Genomic DNA, 17,530 nt, shown 5'->3' with positions numbered 1-17,530 from the left:
AACAATTAGAGAGGAAAGTAAAAGAAAGACGAAGAGAAAGGATGACAAATTTTTTATTAGTAGTACAAAAAATATGATTACGAGTGTCACAAAATTTCCTAAAACAAATTTAGGCAAAAGTAAATTTTTAAAATTGAGAGAAAAAAAGGAACTTAAAAAACAAAATTAAAGAAAACTTAGAAAAGAAGAAAAAGAAAGCCTTGATAATGTAACTTGATCAAGTCATGTCTTATCTGCAGATAAAATATAATAAAAAAAAATTAAACTTACGTGGATCCATGAATTGTGTGTGAAAAATATTAGGAAAATGAAATGGGAAAAAAAGAAAGGATGATTTTAATTTTTCGGGTATAAGAAAAAGGAATTTCAACTGTTGCTCCATCAATCTTTTGCAACAAAGGCGAAAGTAAGGGAGGGAGAAGAAACAAATCAAATCATAGAGGGCATAACAAACCCATCAAGAAGCTCAGATTCCGTCACCTGCATCGCATGCTCCCTCCACCCTCACACACCAGATCACCTTCTTCTTCATCCTCATTTTCTTCGTTCACCAATTCTCTAATTGATCGATTCTACTTCCGGAAATTCCCCCAAATTTCCCAGCCAATAAGCAATCCCGTCGCACCATGAACGATTTCGATGGCCTCTTGGCCTCCGAATTCGGTTACAAACCCCAAGGCAAATCCGCTCCAATGGCTCGTTCCAAAGGATCCTCCAATTTCTCAAACACTTCTTCCTCTCTTAACTTCGATTTGGGATCGCGATCCGCACGCGCTACCAATTCCACGGCTTCTGATTTCGGCTCCACTTCCGTGTTTGGATCCTCTGGTGGCATGAGGAACCGCGATGCTGGCGGTGGTTTCGACGAGATGTTCGGCGGCTCGATCGCCAGATCGGAGTCTCGCGGCGGAGCGGACTCGCCATTTGATTTGGACTCCATGTTTCGTGGCGGCTCCTCATCCACCGCCGGGGACTTCGGTTCCAGGTCGACGAACTCGCCGAAGCCGGTCTACGACAAGCCTGTGTATGACGATGATGACATTTTCGATGGGATTCCAGGGTTGAAGAGCACGTCTAAGGCTAAGTATGAAGATGTTTTTGCATCCGTGGCTTCGTCAGCGCCAGGAAGTGGCGGCGGCGGCGGCAGTAGCGCGTTTGATGATCTTCTTGGCGGGTTTGGAAGGGAGTCGAAGACTTCCGGTGGGAAGAGATCGGAGAAGGATGATAGAGGTGATCCTGCTTTTGATGATTTGCTAGCTGGATTCGGAAGCAGTAAGCCACCTGGTAACAGGTATTTATGAACATTGAACGGAGTGTGAGTTACTGAGTTGTTTTTGGTATCAGAGATTCTCTTGTAGTTGGCATTGTTCGGTAGTGGTATCCAGCTTTTACTTAATGCGCAAGTATATGCATGAGCTAACCTATGTGCGTGTCTTAAATTTTCTGTTGCCTTCAAATTATTGGAGATGGAAGGCTTGATTCCACAGAACTGGAATATAGAGTTATTTTTTTAATGTTTCGTAAATATTGTTTATTTTCGCATTGGTTGGTGCATCTTTAGTTATTTTCACACATTATTAACAGGCACACCGAAGATATCGGTTTGTCCTCAGTACCAACTGTCAGTGCAGCTAAAGCAACCTCTACGGCATCAGAAGACCCTTTCCGAGTATTTGAATCAGTTTCAGCACCAGTGGATTCAACCTCAGACCACAGTACAGATCCGTTGGAAGAAATTAGTAAGTTTAGTAGTTCTAGAAGCACAAAAAACGATAGTTCAGCAAATGCTAATGGAAGAGTATATGATGATATTGATCCTTTTGGCGGGCTTGGACAATCTGTACCTGCATTCACATCAGAGAGAAATAGCAGGAAGGGCAGCTTGTCTCCACAGTCAAATACGAGCCCTGGTTCGACTAGAGATAAAGAACAAGTTGAAATGTTTTCTGCAAGGAGTCCTGAGAAACGGTCGCAAAACAAGATCCCTGTTGAAAATGATCGAGAGGTTCCGCAATCCCCTTCTTACATGCCTTCATATTCACCTGGTTCTAATAAACCGGTTGGCCAAAGGTCTACTTCCCCCAATTATAATAATGCTAATTTTAGACAGGCCAATGCTGAGGAAGATATGTCTCCAAAATATGAAGAAAATGTAGAATTTGGTGAGGATATATGGTTGACAGTGTCAGAGGTTCCTCTTTTTACACAGCCAACTACTGCACCACCACCATCAAGACCCCCTCCCCCACGGCCGGTAAATATTTCAAGAATGGGAACAGGCTCCCCAGCTTCTGCCAATTCTAGAAAGAAGGCTAATGAGTACTCTACTTTCCCTAGTTCCACTCGATTCTCTCAAGCTCCTAAATCTGCTCCTTCTGCAGCAAGGGCATCCCCTACACCACCACAGTTTGATGAACTTGATGATTTTGCTATGGGCAGGAGTCGTGCTAATGATGACCAGAGTGGAAATGGTCTTCTTGATGAGGAATTAGAGATGAACTCTGCTGCGGCTGCTATGAAGGAGGCAATGGATAGAGCCGAAGCTAAATTTAAACATGCAAGGGAAGTTAGGGAGCGAGAAAACACAAGGGCAGCTAGAAATAGAGAAGGTGTGCAATTTGAAAAAGATGAGATGCTAGAAGAGAGAGAAAAACAGGAAAAGTTAGACCGTGAGCGGCAGCAAAAGGAGAGGGAGGAAAATGAGCAAAGAAGACTCATGAAAGAAAGGGAGGAGAAAGAAAGAGAAAAGCAGCGGCTTGAGAGAGAAAGAGCAAGGCAGGCTGTAGAAAGAGCTACTAGAGAAGCACGTGAAAGAGCAGCTGCTGAAGCTCGCCAAAGAGCTGAAAGAGCTGCTGTTGGGAAAGCAGCTGCTGAGGCTCGAGAGCGTGCTGAGAGGGCTGCAGTGCAGAGGGCACAGGCTGAAGCCCGAGAAAGGGCTGCCACAGAGGCAAAGGAAAGGGCTGAACGGGTTGCTGCAGAGGCAAAGGAGAGGGCTGAAGCTGAAGCACGAGCTAAAGCAGAACGTGCTGCTGTAGAGAGGGCTGCTGCAGAGGCTCGAGAAAGGGCTGCGGCTGAGGCCCGAGAAAGAGCCGCTTCTGCTGCTGCAGGAGCAAACCAACAAAAGAATGAAAATGATCTCGAGTCCTTCTTTGGCACGGGTGCAAGAGCCAGTAGTGCTCCAAGACCTCCTCGGACTACCTCTTCAGTGAGTACCTTTTTTCTTTTTGAACATTGTCTAGAGTTCTGTACTTATACTGTAACAAATAATAGCAAAATTTATCTTTCACAATTCGTCCCATACCGTCATGCAAAATTTCTCCTGTAAGATAGGATGTTAGAGTTAGTTAAAAACAAAAAATCGCTTAAGCAAGTGTCGAGGTTCGAATTCCGCCTTGTGCATGCAGCAACCCATTGGCTAGCGGCAAACTCTTAAATGGAAGCTCAGATCCGCGGCGGATTAGTCCTTGGCCTATCGGACTAGAGGATACCGTGGAAAAAAAAAAGGTTAAAAACAAAATGAAAATGTTTAAAAACAATGACTTGTAGTTAATGAAGTATAAGTTTATTTTTTTATGATTTATATAAAAAATAAATGTAGGAATAACATGCATGTTAAATTCAGTGTTATACTATTGCAAATTTTGTTATGAAGTTTTCTGAAGCTGTTTGTTTACAGGACTCTCTATTTGAAAATCAATTTCAGTCAGATATAACAAGGAAATCTGCTGGTGCATCTTCAAACATGAAGAAAGCATCATCATCCACTAATATTGTTGATGATCTTTCTTCAATTTTCGGAGGTAGATTTGTGGTTCCAGTACATTGGTTATTGATGCAAAAGTGGTTTACATTTTCAGCTGCCATTGCTTAGTTCATCACTCTTTTTGTCATTCTCTTTTATGGTCTGAAGCTGCTCCGTCATCTGGAGAATTTCAAGAAGTTGAAGGGGAAACTGAAGAAAGGCGAAGAGCCAGGTTGGAACGCCACCAGAGGACTCAAGAGCGTCAGGTATGTGTTTACATGTTTGTTTCCTTGATTTCATTCCCTTTTAGTATTTCTTGATATAAAGAATAGGTGAAGAATAATCTGCATATGTTATGACTGTTGACATTTTATATTAGGCAAAAGCTTTGGCCGAGAAGAATCAACGCGACCTGCAAACTCAAAGAGAGCAAGCTGAAAGACATGTAAGTAGTTTCTTTTTTCATCTTGTTCCTGTTTACTTACATGCACCAGTACTATGGTGCATATGTACACCTATTTCGCCTTCGTCCATGTTCTGCATTTTAAAAAAAATCCATTTTTCAGAAGTCACTAAATATATAGATGCAGATCGGATAGAGATGGCTGTAACGTGGTCCTTGTCAGCCAGTATTCCTGTTTACTTTTATATATTTAATATTTAATTTAATGATGAATGAAATTATGGTTTTGCTCTGCTTGTTTGCGTCTAGAAAAATTATGCCCTTTAAATTTCTCTTTCCATTGATTATAGTTTTCAAATATTTATTATTATTATTATTATTATTATTATTATTTCAGAGGCTTGCTGAAACGCTGGATTTTGAAATTAAGCGCTGGGCTGCCGGAAAAGAGGGGAACTTGCGTGCTTTGCTCTCCACCTTACAATATGTATGTACTTATTGCACACACACTGAATAATTTGATATGTTTTTGTTAGATCCATGTAATGCCAAGAAGTATATAGTATTCTAGTCTTAAATAACCTGTTTATTTCTTCCTTTAGAATTCTTGAGTACAAATTCTTTGAAATTGAACGGTGGATCTTTGTAATTTTGGATGTACATTTTCTCACACATTTGTCATCAATCTACCACCCTAGGCCGAGATGTACATGATGTCCTTATTCTCATACTGTCTTGTTGATTGTATAATTTTCAAGTGTTACTGCTTGGTAAAGGTAGACCACTCTAGCAATTTTTGGTTATAAACGTCAACCTCAGTAGCAAACAAGCAATTTACAATCAACTACTAACTAGCGTACCACATCCCTGGGAGGCAAGATTGATTTTCATTTTTCAGAAGCTTATAATGTGCACTTCTTCTGTTAAAGTCAATCCTGCGGTAACATGAGTAGAAGTAAAAGAACCTGTTCTCTTAGACCACTCCCCTTCCCTCACCCAAAAAAAAAAAAAAAAAGATAATCCATTTATTTAAGTATTGTAGGATTCAACCTGTGAATTTGCGGTATCTAGGTGTTGGTTTTTTTTCCTCCAAAATTTTGGCAGATGTTAACTAGTTTTCTTCGTGAACAATGTTCAGGTGTTGTGGCCTGAATGTGGTTGGCAGCCAGTTTCTTTGACTGATTTGATAACAGGAGCTGCAGTTAAAAAAGCATATAGAAAAGCTACATTGTGTATTCATCCTGATAAAGTGCAGCAGAAGGGTGCCACTCTTCAGCAGAAATATATAGCAGAGAAGGTGTTTGATCTACTCAAGGTATTTTAGGCCATTTACTGTAACTTCTATATGCAACTTGAATGCTTTATAAGAAGAAATAGTATTTGGTAGCCGGTGGCAATCAATGGTTTTCTGAATGTTGATTATGGACTGCTATCATGATTAAGTGGTTTCTAAAAGTGGGTTTCAACATAGTTTGTGATCACCGGACTTCCTCAGTAGGCAGTTGTTGAATATGGATTTTGTAAAATGTGTGAAACTGAAACCCATACACTTTTATGTTTGCAGTTTTGATTTAATATTAGGCAATAAAAGGATACCCTGGCCGTTTATGTGGTTTTTTGAGTGATCACATGACCTTTTAACAATTTTTAATTCTGATCACCATCATCCATGTATGGTTTATATGCCCTTAGATTTGTGCGTGCCGCTCACATTAAACCAGTCCTCTCACTTGATACATTTCCCCCACTCACACTCAGTTGAAGAAGAGTTGTCTCATGACATACATTTTATTTTTATTATGTATAAAGTGCTGAATTCCTGAAAGTTTCAGCAGTTCATACAATCTATTTTCTAGTCCTGAACGTACATACCTTCATATGTTGCCTGAAAGTTTGATGATTTATTTATAACAGGAGGCTTGGAATAAATTCAATTCTGAGGAGCTTTTCTAATCTCTGATGAAAGCATCTACTTGAGGCATTTTGTTCAACGATTATATTGAGAGGAGACCACAACGCTGTTTCAGCCGTCTCCCTCGATCACTGCACATTTGTTTTGATTGAAGTTATAGTGTATCTATGGAGAAGTATTACTTTCCCGCTGCCTTCTCTTCAATGGGATCGTGTTCTTCAGGAGAGAGAAAGAAGGGGGGGGGGGGGGTTGGGTTTCTACAGATGTTTATCATTGTAGCATGTTTTGTTGATGTAAAATATCATTATCAATTTTATTATTCATTAATCATTATCCCTAATTTTAGTGAGGGCTCAAGAGCATTTTTTTTTTTCCTTTCCAAATTCTTTCTCTCTTCTTTGTTGTGATATAGTACGATCTCTCAGGAATATATACGATTTTGTGAATTATATGATTTATGCAAGGATCTCAGCCCGAGCTTCTGCATTTCATGAAACTAAATTGACTGTCAGCATTGTGTTGGATCTGTTGCCTTGTCGAATTACTTTTCAAGCCAAAGTCATCTTTCTACGTTTTATAATTATTTCATTGTTGTAACTCTGCTGTTCAATTTGACGTTTGCTTCTGGACTGGAGTGACTCGTGAGGAAATATAACATGTCAATTTAATATACAACATGCTTAATGAGGGTGACCGACAGGAAACCCATTTTCCTTCATTGATGTATTAGATAACAGTGCAAAGTACAAGAAAACCCGAACCAAATCCATGACTGCCCACATTAGAGCTTAACTAGTAGTCAGATTGGAATGGTTTGTATTTCTTTAGGTCAAGCAAGACACCAGCAAGAGAACCAACAGCAGCAATAAGTGATACCATTAGGCATGCCATACTGAACATCTGTAGCGTTATCCATTTGGCACTCCATCTTGCTATATTCTTCTGTTTAATGTACATCATCACCGGAAAGTAAACCGTCAAAGGCCAAAACCCCATTGCTCCAATCACTCCCACTATGTCGTTAAAGAAAGGAAGCAACATGGACGTGACAGTTGTAAGCATAACAAACACTGTCCTCCAACTCAGTCTAAACAGGCTTAGTTTGTACGGGGGAAGACCCGGAATCGGGACTTTGAAATCCCTGTTAATGTTGGGCCATCTTTGCGCCGCCCATTTCTCCACAAATGCAAAGATTGGTTGCGCAAACACTTGGTATGCACCCACAAGGTGGATCACTATTGCGGCATTAGCAATGTCTACCAGCCAATATGGGTTGTAGAAACCAAAACCAGTGAGCAGGTTCCCCGGTGCTGCATCTCCAAAAGCAGCATACCCCATGCACCCACAAAGCATGTAGAACGTTGTGGTTACTGCAATGCTAATCTTTGTAGCCTTCTTCATTGTTTTTGCTTCACATGGTGGGGATTTCAGGGTGTCCTGTTATGTTGTCAGAGATATTAATTACATCAATCAGAATTCAATTCATTGAATGAAGAGAGGGCCAGAGGGGTGTGGGTGTACCTGAATTTCAATGAGAACAACAGCATATGAATATGCAAAGGCAATATCACCAAGAGCTTGGGAAGTTCTCCATATCTTTTGGGCCTCTGAGACAGCTCCAACACTGATTCCTATGAGGGATCCCTTGAAACTACCCCTTTCTGCAACTTTGGCAATCCCAAGAGAGAGACCGATTATGGAATATGTGAAAGACATGACTGCAGCAACTGTTGAAAGCCACCATATTTGATCAAAGTCTGGAATCTGTGAAAGGAAAATCTCTATTATCCCAAATATCATGATGTATTGGCTGCTTGACTCGTGGCATGGCCCTTTGTCCCCGCTGCTATGGAAACAATTTGACTTCTTGATTGCCCTGTATGTATGTAACCCATCAACTGTCACAAACCAATTAAATTATGATGAATATATATGGAAATTAGAATGTAAAATTAATCTGACATCATGCTAATAGAAGCCGCAATTGTGTATCCTACTACGATTCCCAGCAGGTTCAGGTACTGAAACATCCCACATAGCTTAACGTTCACTCCACCTGCCATTATTGCCAACACAATATATACATGCATTCAGCCACAGAAGACCATCTATCTTGCCATGCATGGTCACCAATATTTATTCATTTTTTCCCATCAAAATTTAACTCATAACTTTTTACCAACCGACATGAAATATCTTTTCTTTTCCTTAAGCAGAAAATTAAATAAAACGATGCAGCCCTGCTAGTTTTAATTAATTAAGCTACCTAGGCATGCATGATAAAACAAAATAAAAAATATTATTCGTAAACCAAAATGTTTGACTTCGGTATATATATAGCATAGCCCAAAGAAAATAAATGTGGTAGTTAATTAGATACCGAGAATGGAGCGAACAGCGTCCATGTAAGTGTAGTTTCTCTTGCCGGAGATGGGGTCGCTGCTGCGGTAACACTGAGAAAGAAGGGAGGAAGTGTAGAGAGTGACGAAAGAGAACAAGATCATGACGGCAGGGCCAGCAAGCCAACCTAACTGAGCAATGGCCCAAGCCAAAGATAGAACCCCAGATCCTATCACTGCTGTTATTATGTGCGAGCTTGCAGTCCACACACTTCCTGCATATGCACATGGCCACATACACATACACATACATGCATATGCATGCATGCCCCCTCTCGTTTATTATACTTATATTATTAATATTGTATATGCAAGATTGAAATTATAAATCATCAGGTCAATTAATGATGGGATGAATTAAATTATAATTTGTTTTTCTTGTACCAGTTCGTTTGACACGGCCATCGTCATCATAGAATTTGGAGTCATCCATGGCCAGTGCTTCCATTTGGAAAGCTTGATGGTGACTACGGTTGGATGTGGCTGCGTTTTCTGAAGGCATCTTTGGTAATGAGGTAGCTAAGATATATGTAGTGTTGTGTGGATTGTGAGAGTGGGAGAGAGAAAGAGACTCAGAGAGTCTGGGTATGTTGTTGTTGGATGCAGGTACAGTCCTTCATGGCGAGAAATGGCAGCTATTTATAGGGAAGTTTAATGTTCGAAGACGGAAAAAAACAATTAACCCAACTAGTTAAATTTATCTTATTTAATATTTATTTATTATAGAATATATTAAATAAAATAAAAAATAATAAAATTTGATAATTTTTTAATAATATTTTTTTATTATCAAACATTTTTATTTAGATTTTACCAAATTACACTAATTACTACATTAGGTGTCACATTTAATAAATTAAAGATTTTTTTTGTGAAATAATAGGGTTAAGTATGATTTTGGTCCCCCAATGTAGAGGCCGAAAATCGATTTCGTCTCCGATTTTTTTATTTTTGTTACAAAATAGTCCCCAAGATTATTTCAGTTTGTTTTAAAATTGTCTTTTTCATCAATTTTATTTTTTTATTACCAAATTATCTCTCATTAAAAAAATTATAAAATAAAATAAATATAAAATAAATAAAAAAAAGAAAAGAAATGGATACAAAGAATCGCGGGGGGAGGGGGGCACGAGAAAAGGGGGGAGAGGGGAGAGAAGGGAGAAGGGAAGCTGCACTGCCGCACCGCCGTCCTACCGCCTGTGATCCGCCACTGCTCTCTACACTAATGGCAAGAGAGGAGAGAGTAGAGGGAGAGAGAAAGAGGAGAGGAACGAAACCCTCCATAGCACCGCAACCCCTCCTCCTCCACCACCGTCGCAACCCCTCCTCCTCCACATCGTCGTTCACCACCGCAGTCCCTCCTCCACCACCATCGCCGCAACCCTTTTCTTCTGTTTTAATTTTTTATTCTTTTTTCTTTAATTTTTCAGATTTAAAGGATTCTATTGTTGTTGTTGTTGATGATGCTTCTGGTAGCTTCTATTTATTCCTTTTATTCCATTGTTGTTGTTGATGCTTTGGTTGCTTCTGTTTTTGCTGTTTCTATTTTTGTTTCTACTTCTAGTTTTGTTTTTGTTGTCGCTCTAATTCCATTATCCATTATTATTGTTGTTGTTGTCCTGCTGATTGTTATCTATTGTTGCCTGCTTTTGTTTCTGTAGTTGTGCATCTGCTTCTACTTCTAGTTAATGTTGAGGAAGAAGAGGGGTGTTGAGGAAGAAGAGGGAAGGGATGGGTATTCGTCCGAAGGATAATTTTAAAACAAACTAAAACTTTGGGAACCATTTTATAGCAAAAAAAAGTTGGGGACGAAATTGATTTTCAACTTCTACGTTGGGGACTAAAATCATACTTAACCCTAAATAATACGTTCTCTGTTTTATATTGAATTTTTTTTTTTGTTATAAATTAAGTATCACTTTCTAATTTCAAAAAATTATTAATTAAATTTTACTTATCATGCTTTCTATTATTAAATAAAAAAAAGTTAAAAGAAAAAAATTGATAAAAAGAGTTAGCATTAAGAATATTTTGATCGTCTTCTTTTAATTGATTACATTTTCAACAAAACTTAATTAATAATCGTTTTAATTAAAAAGGACAACTAATTTTTTTAAAAAAGAAAAGTATAAAAACAAAGTGTGGCTAAATACAGTATCTGGTTAAGTTAATGATATTTAATGAAGTAGAAGACTTTTTGAGTAACATTAAAGAGATAATAGTATAAAGTTATTTTATTTAACTTAACGTTAAACTAATATGAGCTTCTAAGGACAAATGATAAATCACGAATAGTGGAAGTTTTTAATTTAATAAATGAAAGACAAATATTTCGAAAACTTAAATTTTTTATATTTTAAATAAAAACTTTTTTAATATGTGAATATATATCTATTTTGGTTCTCAAAAAATTTCGGATTAGACACTTTAGTTTTTAACTAAAATTAAGGGATAAGTATGATTTTGGTCCCTAAAGTAGGGGCCAAAAATTTATTTCGTCCCTTGGCTTTTTTTCGCAACAAAAAGGTCCCTTAGGTTCCGGTTTGTTTTAAAATCGTCCCTCTGACGATTTTAACCCTGTGGTTGTTGGATTTCGTTACGACCATTTTTTAACGGATATGGGAAACATTAATTAATATAAATAAATAATAATAGAAGGATTAAATCAAGAAAGTGAAAGAAAATGAGGTGCAGGGGAGGGAGGAATAACGACGAGACTTGCTGCTGAAGGTCGACGGCTAGGGTTTAGGAGTCAGTGGCGTCCATGGCTTCCCAGAGCTCAAGAGCCTCACGTTTTCGTTCAAATGCAAAGGAGTTGCTCTGTGGCCATGGTGAGAGGCCGGTTTTGCGAATTTCATCGACGAAGGATAACCCTGGACGAAGATTTTGGGGTTGTGTATACTATGAGGTAAAGTGTTCTTCCTATTTTGCTATTGTGGGTCTGAGAATTTGAGATTTCTTCATATGTTTCTGTGGCTTGCACTAGGTTCAGGATGGGTGTGATTTCTTCAGATGGGCAGATCCGGAACCTGGAGCTGTTCAGGAAGAGGTTGAATTTGCAAGAAATAGGAGAAAGATAACGAAATTAAAGGCAAGATTGAAGGAGTTGGAGACGAAGCTTTGGGTTGTGGCTGCTCTATGTTTTGCTGGGTGGGTGGGTTTTCTGTTCTTATTCCTGCAGAATCATTACAACTTGAAGCAGCCGAATGGAATGCACTTAGGTTATAGATGATTTGGTAGGGAATGTTATGAGGTTTACTGTGTTGTGTGGGTAGAGTTTGAGGGTATTCTCTGATGTTACAGTGGTTTAGGTTTGTAGCAACTTTGAAAGTGTTTGAACTAATGAAGAAAAGTGTTGTGTAATGTTGCCCAAATTGTCACCTTCTTTGATAGTGGACCTGTTTTATTTTGTAATGTAAAAGTAGTTTATGAGCAAAGCAGAAAAGCATTCAATAGAAGATCTGGAAATTCAGTAATTAGTAATGCAATATTTCATTTGATGACTAGTTAAAACATACACAAATATTTTGTCTTTGGCTCCACATGCCTAGTACCAAAAAACAGAGAAGCAACACTGCAAGTGTCCTCAGGCACTTAATACCAAAATACAGTACTCAAACTAATGTAACTAAGGTAAAGTTCTTAATGTAAATATCCAATACCAAAATTAAAAACACTTCTTGCAAAACATTAACACAAGAGTCACAGAAAATTTCACACTCTAATCCTAAAGATTTCCCCACTGAGATGGGGGTAACTTGGCCATCAACCTCAGCTTTTGCATGGGTAGATGAGGTGCACTGCATTGAATGACAGAAAAGGGCTTCTTCCTCACAGATGGCTGGCTAGGAGGCTGTTTGTTGCTGGTGGAGGTTGCAGAAGATGCAGCCTTGTTCTTGGGCTGGGCCAGGATGTTGGGCTGATTGGAAGCTTTCTTGGGCTTGGTGGAAGCCTTCTTGGGCTGAGGTGCTTCTGTGGTGGGCCGGGCTTCACGTTTCTTGGGCCTTGTGGGGTTTTTCCTGGTATGAGATGCTGGCAGATTGGATGGTGATGGTGTAGTAGTCCTCTTTCTCCCTCCCCAAGCTGTCTGACCAGGTGCCAGCTTAGCTGCATTCTTCTTAGCTCTGTTGGTTGAACTTTGGGCCTACAATAATTATGTAAATCATATAGAAAGTAACACACATATCATATAGTAGTAAACTTATATAGTTGGCAATCATGATGCTAGTTGAACCCTAGAATAGCATATCACAAACCCTCTTACCCTCTTCTTAGGAAGGCTGCAGCCGCTTTTCTTGTGTCCAACTCCACCACAGTTAGAGCATCTTTGGACTTCTCCCCTCCGTGACATATGAGTCTGGCTTCTAAAGTCTTCATCTGCAGCCCCTCTTTTCCTCTTCTTCACCGGTCTGTGGCTTGGCCTCCTGTAAGGAGGTGGGATGACATCATCATATTGAGTCCTCTCCCATAGCTCCGGGCCGTTTACAGGGTGTATCACCGCCTCGTAGCACCTGATATAAGCCTCCTTCTTGTAGCATTCATCCACATATGACTCCAAATTAAGGCCCTTGAAGGTGATGCAGCTGATGGCATGAGGACAAGGAATCCCACTAAGTTGCCAATTCCTGCAAGAACATTCACCAGCTGCCAAATCCACAACATACTTATCTAGACCACTCATGACCTCGTATTGGCTAGCAGATGACCAGTAAGGCCTCCAGTCCCTAGCTAAGCTTGCCCGTTTCTCTAATTTCTTACAAATCATTGGCATAATGTTTCCTGGATAATTAAGAACCCTTTCCCTATTTGCAGCCCATCTAGTCATCATGTAAATCCTAATATCCTCTAACATGCTCACAATTGGTTTTTCTCTTGCTTCTACTAACACAGAATTGAAACTCTCACTCATGTTATTAACAAGACTGTCACATTTAGATAGGAAGGTAAACCTGGATCTTGACCAGAACCTTGGTGGAATGCCATTCAGATGTCTAAATGCTCCCTCATTCAGAAGTCGCAAAGTTTTCATTTCCTTCTCCCAGATCTGCCAATGACTTGCTTTAGCACACCTCCACATCTTGTTCTTTAGCTCTAAACCAGGAAACTTCTTCCTAAAGTTGCTGTAGAGATGCCTGACACAGAACCTGTTATCCACACCTGGAATGACCTCTTCAAATACCGGCAATAAGCCCTGTTTACAGTTAGGTAAGATTTCAAATTGTTACTTCATTTATTAAAATAAATTCAAGGACAACTTGTGAAAGGCTGATATATTGTGAGTTTCCTTTTGCTGATCAGACATAAACGTGCACTTTGCAATATTGTGTGGGCCTAAGTCATCGGACAGGTGACGCAGAAACCATACCCAAGAGTCCTTATTCTCCGCCTCCACAACCGCATACGCTAAGGGGAAAATCTGGTCATTTGGATCTCTTCCGACTGCAGTCAACAGTTGTCCACCTTGGGGGGTTTTCAAGAAGCAACCGTCCAGCCCAATGAACCTTCTGCAGTGTTGAAAACCTTTCTTGCAAGCCTCAAAGCATACATACATTCTTTGGAAGACACAATAGTTCATCAGTTCTGCATTCTGTCTCTCTTGAGCAAAATCTGGTGATCTAATAACCTTGAGAATCACTGTGGAACCTGGGTTTGTTCTTAGGAGTTCATGGCAGTAGTCATTTATTCGCTTGTACTGCTCCCTAAAGGCCCCCTGTATCTGACTCAAAGCTTCATGTTTTGTCTTAGCTGCCATTGCCTTGGTAACAGTCAAGTTCCATTTTTTGTGAGCCTTTGCAACTAGCTCCTTCACCTTGATCTTTGGGTTGGATTCAACTTTCTTCTTAAACTGGGTACCCAACCATTTGCTGTGCATAATCCCAACCCGGTGTGTCTGCATGCAGGTATGTTGGAGATTCATGCTTCTTAGTTGCCAAGTGGACTCCTCACCCACCCTGTGTGCATATAACCAAAATGGGCAGCCTTTCTGACAAACAGCTCGGACCCTCACCAAGTCGCACTTGCTGAATTTAATGTTTCTAGCTGTGTTGACTGCATAGGCCGCCACTGTGTCCTTGAACTCCTGCCGAGATTCATACAATGTGCCAACCTTCCATTGGTACTTTCCCATTTCCTTTTGTGTCTTATGCACTGGAAACCTCTGCCCCCCCTCCTCAGCATGATCCTCCCCATCATCATCACCCATCCCTACTCCTGCAATTACATGATCCTGCTCCAATTCATCACTGTCAAATGCATCCTCATCATCCAAATCACTTGTAACAACTTTTTTGCCCTTCTCCACATTGCAGTCCTTCGGCACAGCATTATCTTCACCAAATCCACTTTCATAGTCGTACACATCATCACTGTCAGTGAAGTGGATGTCTTCCACACTGTTTTTTTCTTCATCAGATGGCAAGTATGTTGGGTCATCACTGTCTTCGCCACTGCTAGCATCATCACCATCCGCCTCATCTCCCTCTTGGCCTAATTCCACTCCACCATCCTTATTATCGCACTCTTGTTGATCTGCAACCCTAGCTCCATCACTGTTATCTACATTGCCTTCGAACAACACTAAATCCATAGCACCACCTAAGGGTTTCTCATTCTGGCCACCAACCGTTTGTCCCCCCACGTCCAGAAAACCCACCTCCGGAAATCCCTCGGCATCCTCAACATCATGCACCACAAACAGATCAACATAGCCTCTCCTCCCTGCTACGGTACACATTTCAATTGCCTCTGTGTCACCTACCAATAGCCTCAAATGACGCTCATAATCATCCTCAGTTGGGTCTATGTACCATAACGCTGAAATGTTGGATTTCAGGTATCCAAGGTGTCTTAGTTCCTCGTATGCCTCAAACACACTCCACCGATCGCCGTCAATGTCCTCCACAACTGTAGATTGACCCTTCAAGTACCTCAGCACACCATTATCATATCCAAATAACCCACCATGGTGAACCCGCATGTTGAACAGCGCCATCTCCTTCCCGAAAAACCCTATTAATCAACACAGGGAGTTACTCAACAAACTATGAACAACAACAACAACAATCAGTTCAAACCCTACCCTTTCACACACCTTCGCACGTTCCACATTAAGAAACGAAAAATTACATTCACATAATGCTTACCTTGCCGAGGGATTTTTGTTGGAACGAAGCCAAGTTAACAAACCACGAAGTTTTCCGGCAACCTCTCTCAAGCTACCAACGCCGGACGTCGCAGGAAGGCCTTCCAAGGGTTTCGCACAATCGTTTCACACAAACGTTTCACTCTCTACTCCTATTCTCAGTCGAAGCGTTGCTTGGGAAAGGAAATTTGATCTCGCGGGAAGTAATACCAACCAACAAGGGCATTTTCGTATTAAAAATTTATTTTTGGGGGCAAAGGACGTTTTTAAAACAAACCGGAACCTAAGGGACCTTTTTGTTGCGAAAAAAAGCCGAGGGACGAAATAAATTTTTGGCCCCTACTTTAGGGACCAAAATCATACTTATCCCCTAAAATTAATTATTTGATTGGTCTCTAACAATTAACTCCGTCAGACACTTAGGTCATTTGCTCCGTCAACTCTAACGGAGGACAAAATGGTCCTTAATAACTCTAACAGAGAACAAAATGATCTCTGACCCCTCTGTTCGGAAATGACACCGTTCTCCCCCAATTTCCATCATATCTCGTATAACATTAACATTCATACTCTCTTTCTTCACCTTCATAGTCTTCTTCTCCGATCCATCTTCTCCTTCCTCCTCTTCAACTCTAAGATCAAGCCATGGTGTAAGTGTCACGCGTGTCACACTCACACCTACCTCAACATGTCATGGACCACACACTTTTCAAATATCTATGACTAGTATACCCACCTGCTCTCCACTTTGCCCACCAAAAGCATACACCTCAATATTCTCGATAACAGTATCACTTCCAACCCCGACAATGTTCACTACATCTTCAAGATCAAGTTCTACAACTACCTTAAGAGCACATCTTTCTCCATTATCTGCCAAGCAATATAGATTGTTGGACACTAGGACATCACGAGAAGATTCTCTTTTGACATCATATATAAATTCTCATTTAGAATGGACCCCAAATACTTCATTCCTTCTCTCTCTGGGTCCAAACTGGTAGATAGCTTCAACCTTACATCCAAGCTATCAGTATAGCAAGCAATGTCACTGTCACCGCTCATATGGAAACTGAAGCGATTACTGAACATTAATTTTGAGAAGAAGATGAAGGAAGCGATCGGAGTGATGGACAATGTGGCCATGAAAATAATAGGGCAGAGGAGGAGGGAGATGGAGACGACAACGACGGGTCTTAACAAATCGGACTTGCTGTCTAGATTCATGGGATCCATCGAAGACGATAAGTACTTGAGAGATATAGTCATTAGTTTTGAGTATGAATTGGTTGAAAATAAGTTGAGAATTTTTCTTCTTGTGAACATTGAAGTTGCAGAGTGTGCACATGTAGCTTGAAGTTGTAATGTTAGACTGTTAGGATTATACGAGATATGATAGAAATTAGAAGAGAACAATGTTGTTTCTGCACAGAGGTTACCAGGGACCATTTTGTCCTCTGTTAGAGTTGTTAAGGACCATTTTATTCTCCGTTAAAGTTGACGGAGCAAATGACCTAAGAGATTGACGAAGTTAATTGTTAGGACCAATCAAGTAATTAATTTTAGTTGAAAACTAAAGTGTCTGGTCCAAAATTCTTTGAAGACTAAAATGACTATATACTCTATAATTTTAACATATATTCTTATGATATAAATTAGTTATATTTTTTAATTCATAATTTTATATATATAATATTTATAATTATATATATATTTATTCTATTTAAAATTATGTATTTATTTTAATAATAGTTAAAAAATATAAAATAAGGAAATAAATGCATTAAAGAAAGCAAAAAATACAAATTATGATTCTCTATAATTCTTAAACAATGGCTCCAAATTTTTTTGGTGAAGTTAATATTATTAGTATTAAAAAGACTTTAATTTTAGCATTTAAATGTTCCGAGAATGTGGTCCATACGTAACCTTC

General features: G+C 39.7%; 2 protein-coding genes across 2 annotated transcripts; one reads left to right on the top strand and one right to left on the bottom strand.

Annotated features, from left to right (window-relative positions):
- Positions 1–278: 278 nt before the first annotated feature.
- On the top strand, positions 279–6,553 carry LOC107630927 (auxilin-related protein 2). Its single transcript, XM_088508660.1, has 8 exons — positions 279–1,291; positions 1,585–3,205; positions 3,677–3,800; positions 3,911–4,008; positions 4,122–4,187; positions 4,543–4,632; positions 5,284–5,460; positions 6,060–6,553. Exons 1-8 carry the CDS (start codon positions 627–629, stop codon positions 6,096–6,098), a joined length of 2,880 nt encoding a protein of 959 aa, XP_088364786.1. The 5' UTR covers positions 279–626; the 3' UTR covers positions 6,099–6,553.
- A 167-nt stretch (positions 6,554–6,720) lies between these two features.
- On the bottom strand, positions 6,721–9,065 carry LOC107630928 (amino acid permease 4). The gene is made up of 5 exons (XM_016334224.3): positions 8,841–9,065; positions 8,438–8,671; positions 8,020–8,113; positions 7,579–7,933; positions 6,721–7,494 (listed from the first exon to the last, which is right to left on the bottom strand). Exons 1-5 carry the CDS (start codon positions 8,956–8,958, stop codon positions 6,850–6,852), a joined length of 1,446 nt encoding a protein of 481 aa, XP_016189710.1. The 5' UTR covers positions 8,959–9,065; the 3' UTR covers positions 6,721–6,849.
- Between the last annotated feature and the right edge of the window lie 8,465 nt (positions 9,066–17,530).

The sequence above is a fragment of the Arachis ipaensis genome, chromosome B3, assembly GCF_059453495.1.
Source record: "Arachis ipaensis isolate K30076 ecotype BB chromosome B3, ASM5945349v1, whole genome shotgun sequence".
Lineage (NCBI taxonomy): Eukaryota > Viridiplantae > Streptophyta > Magnoliopsida > Fabales > Fabaceae > Arachis > Arachis ipaensis.
The sequence above is the reverse complement of the archived record's forward strand: the minus strand, read 5'-3'. Positions and strand labels throughout refer to the sequence as shown.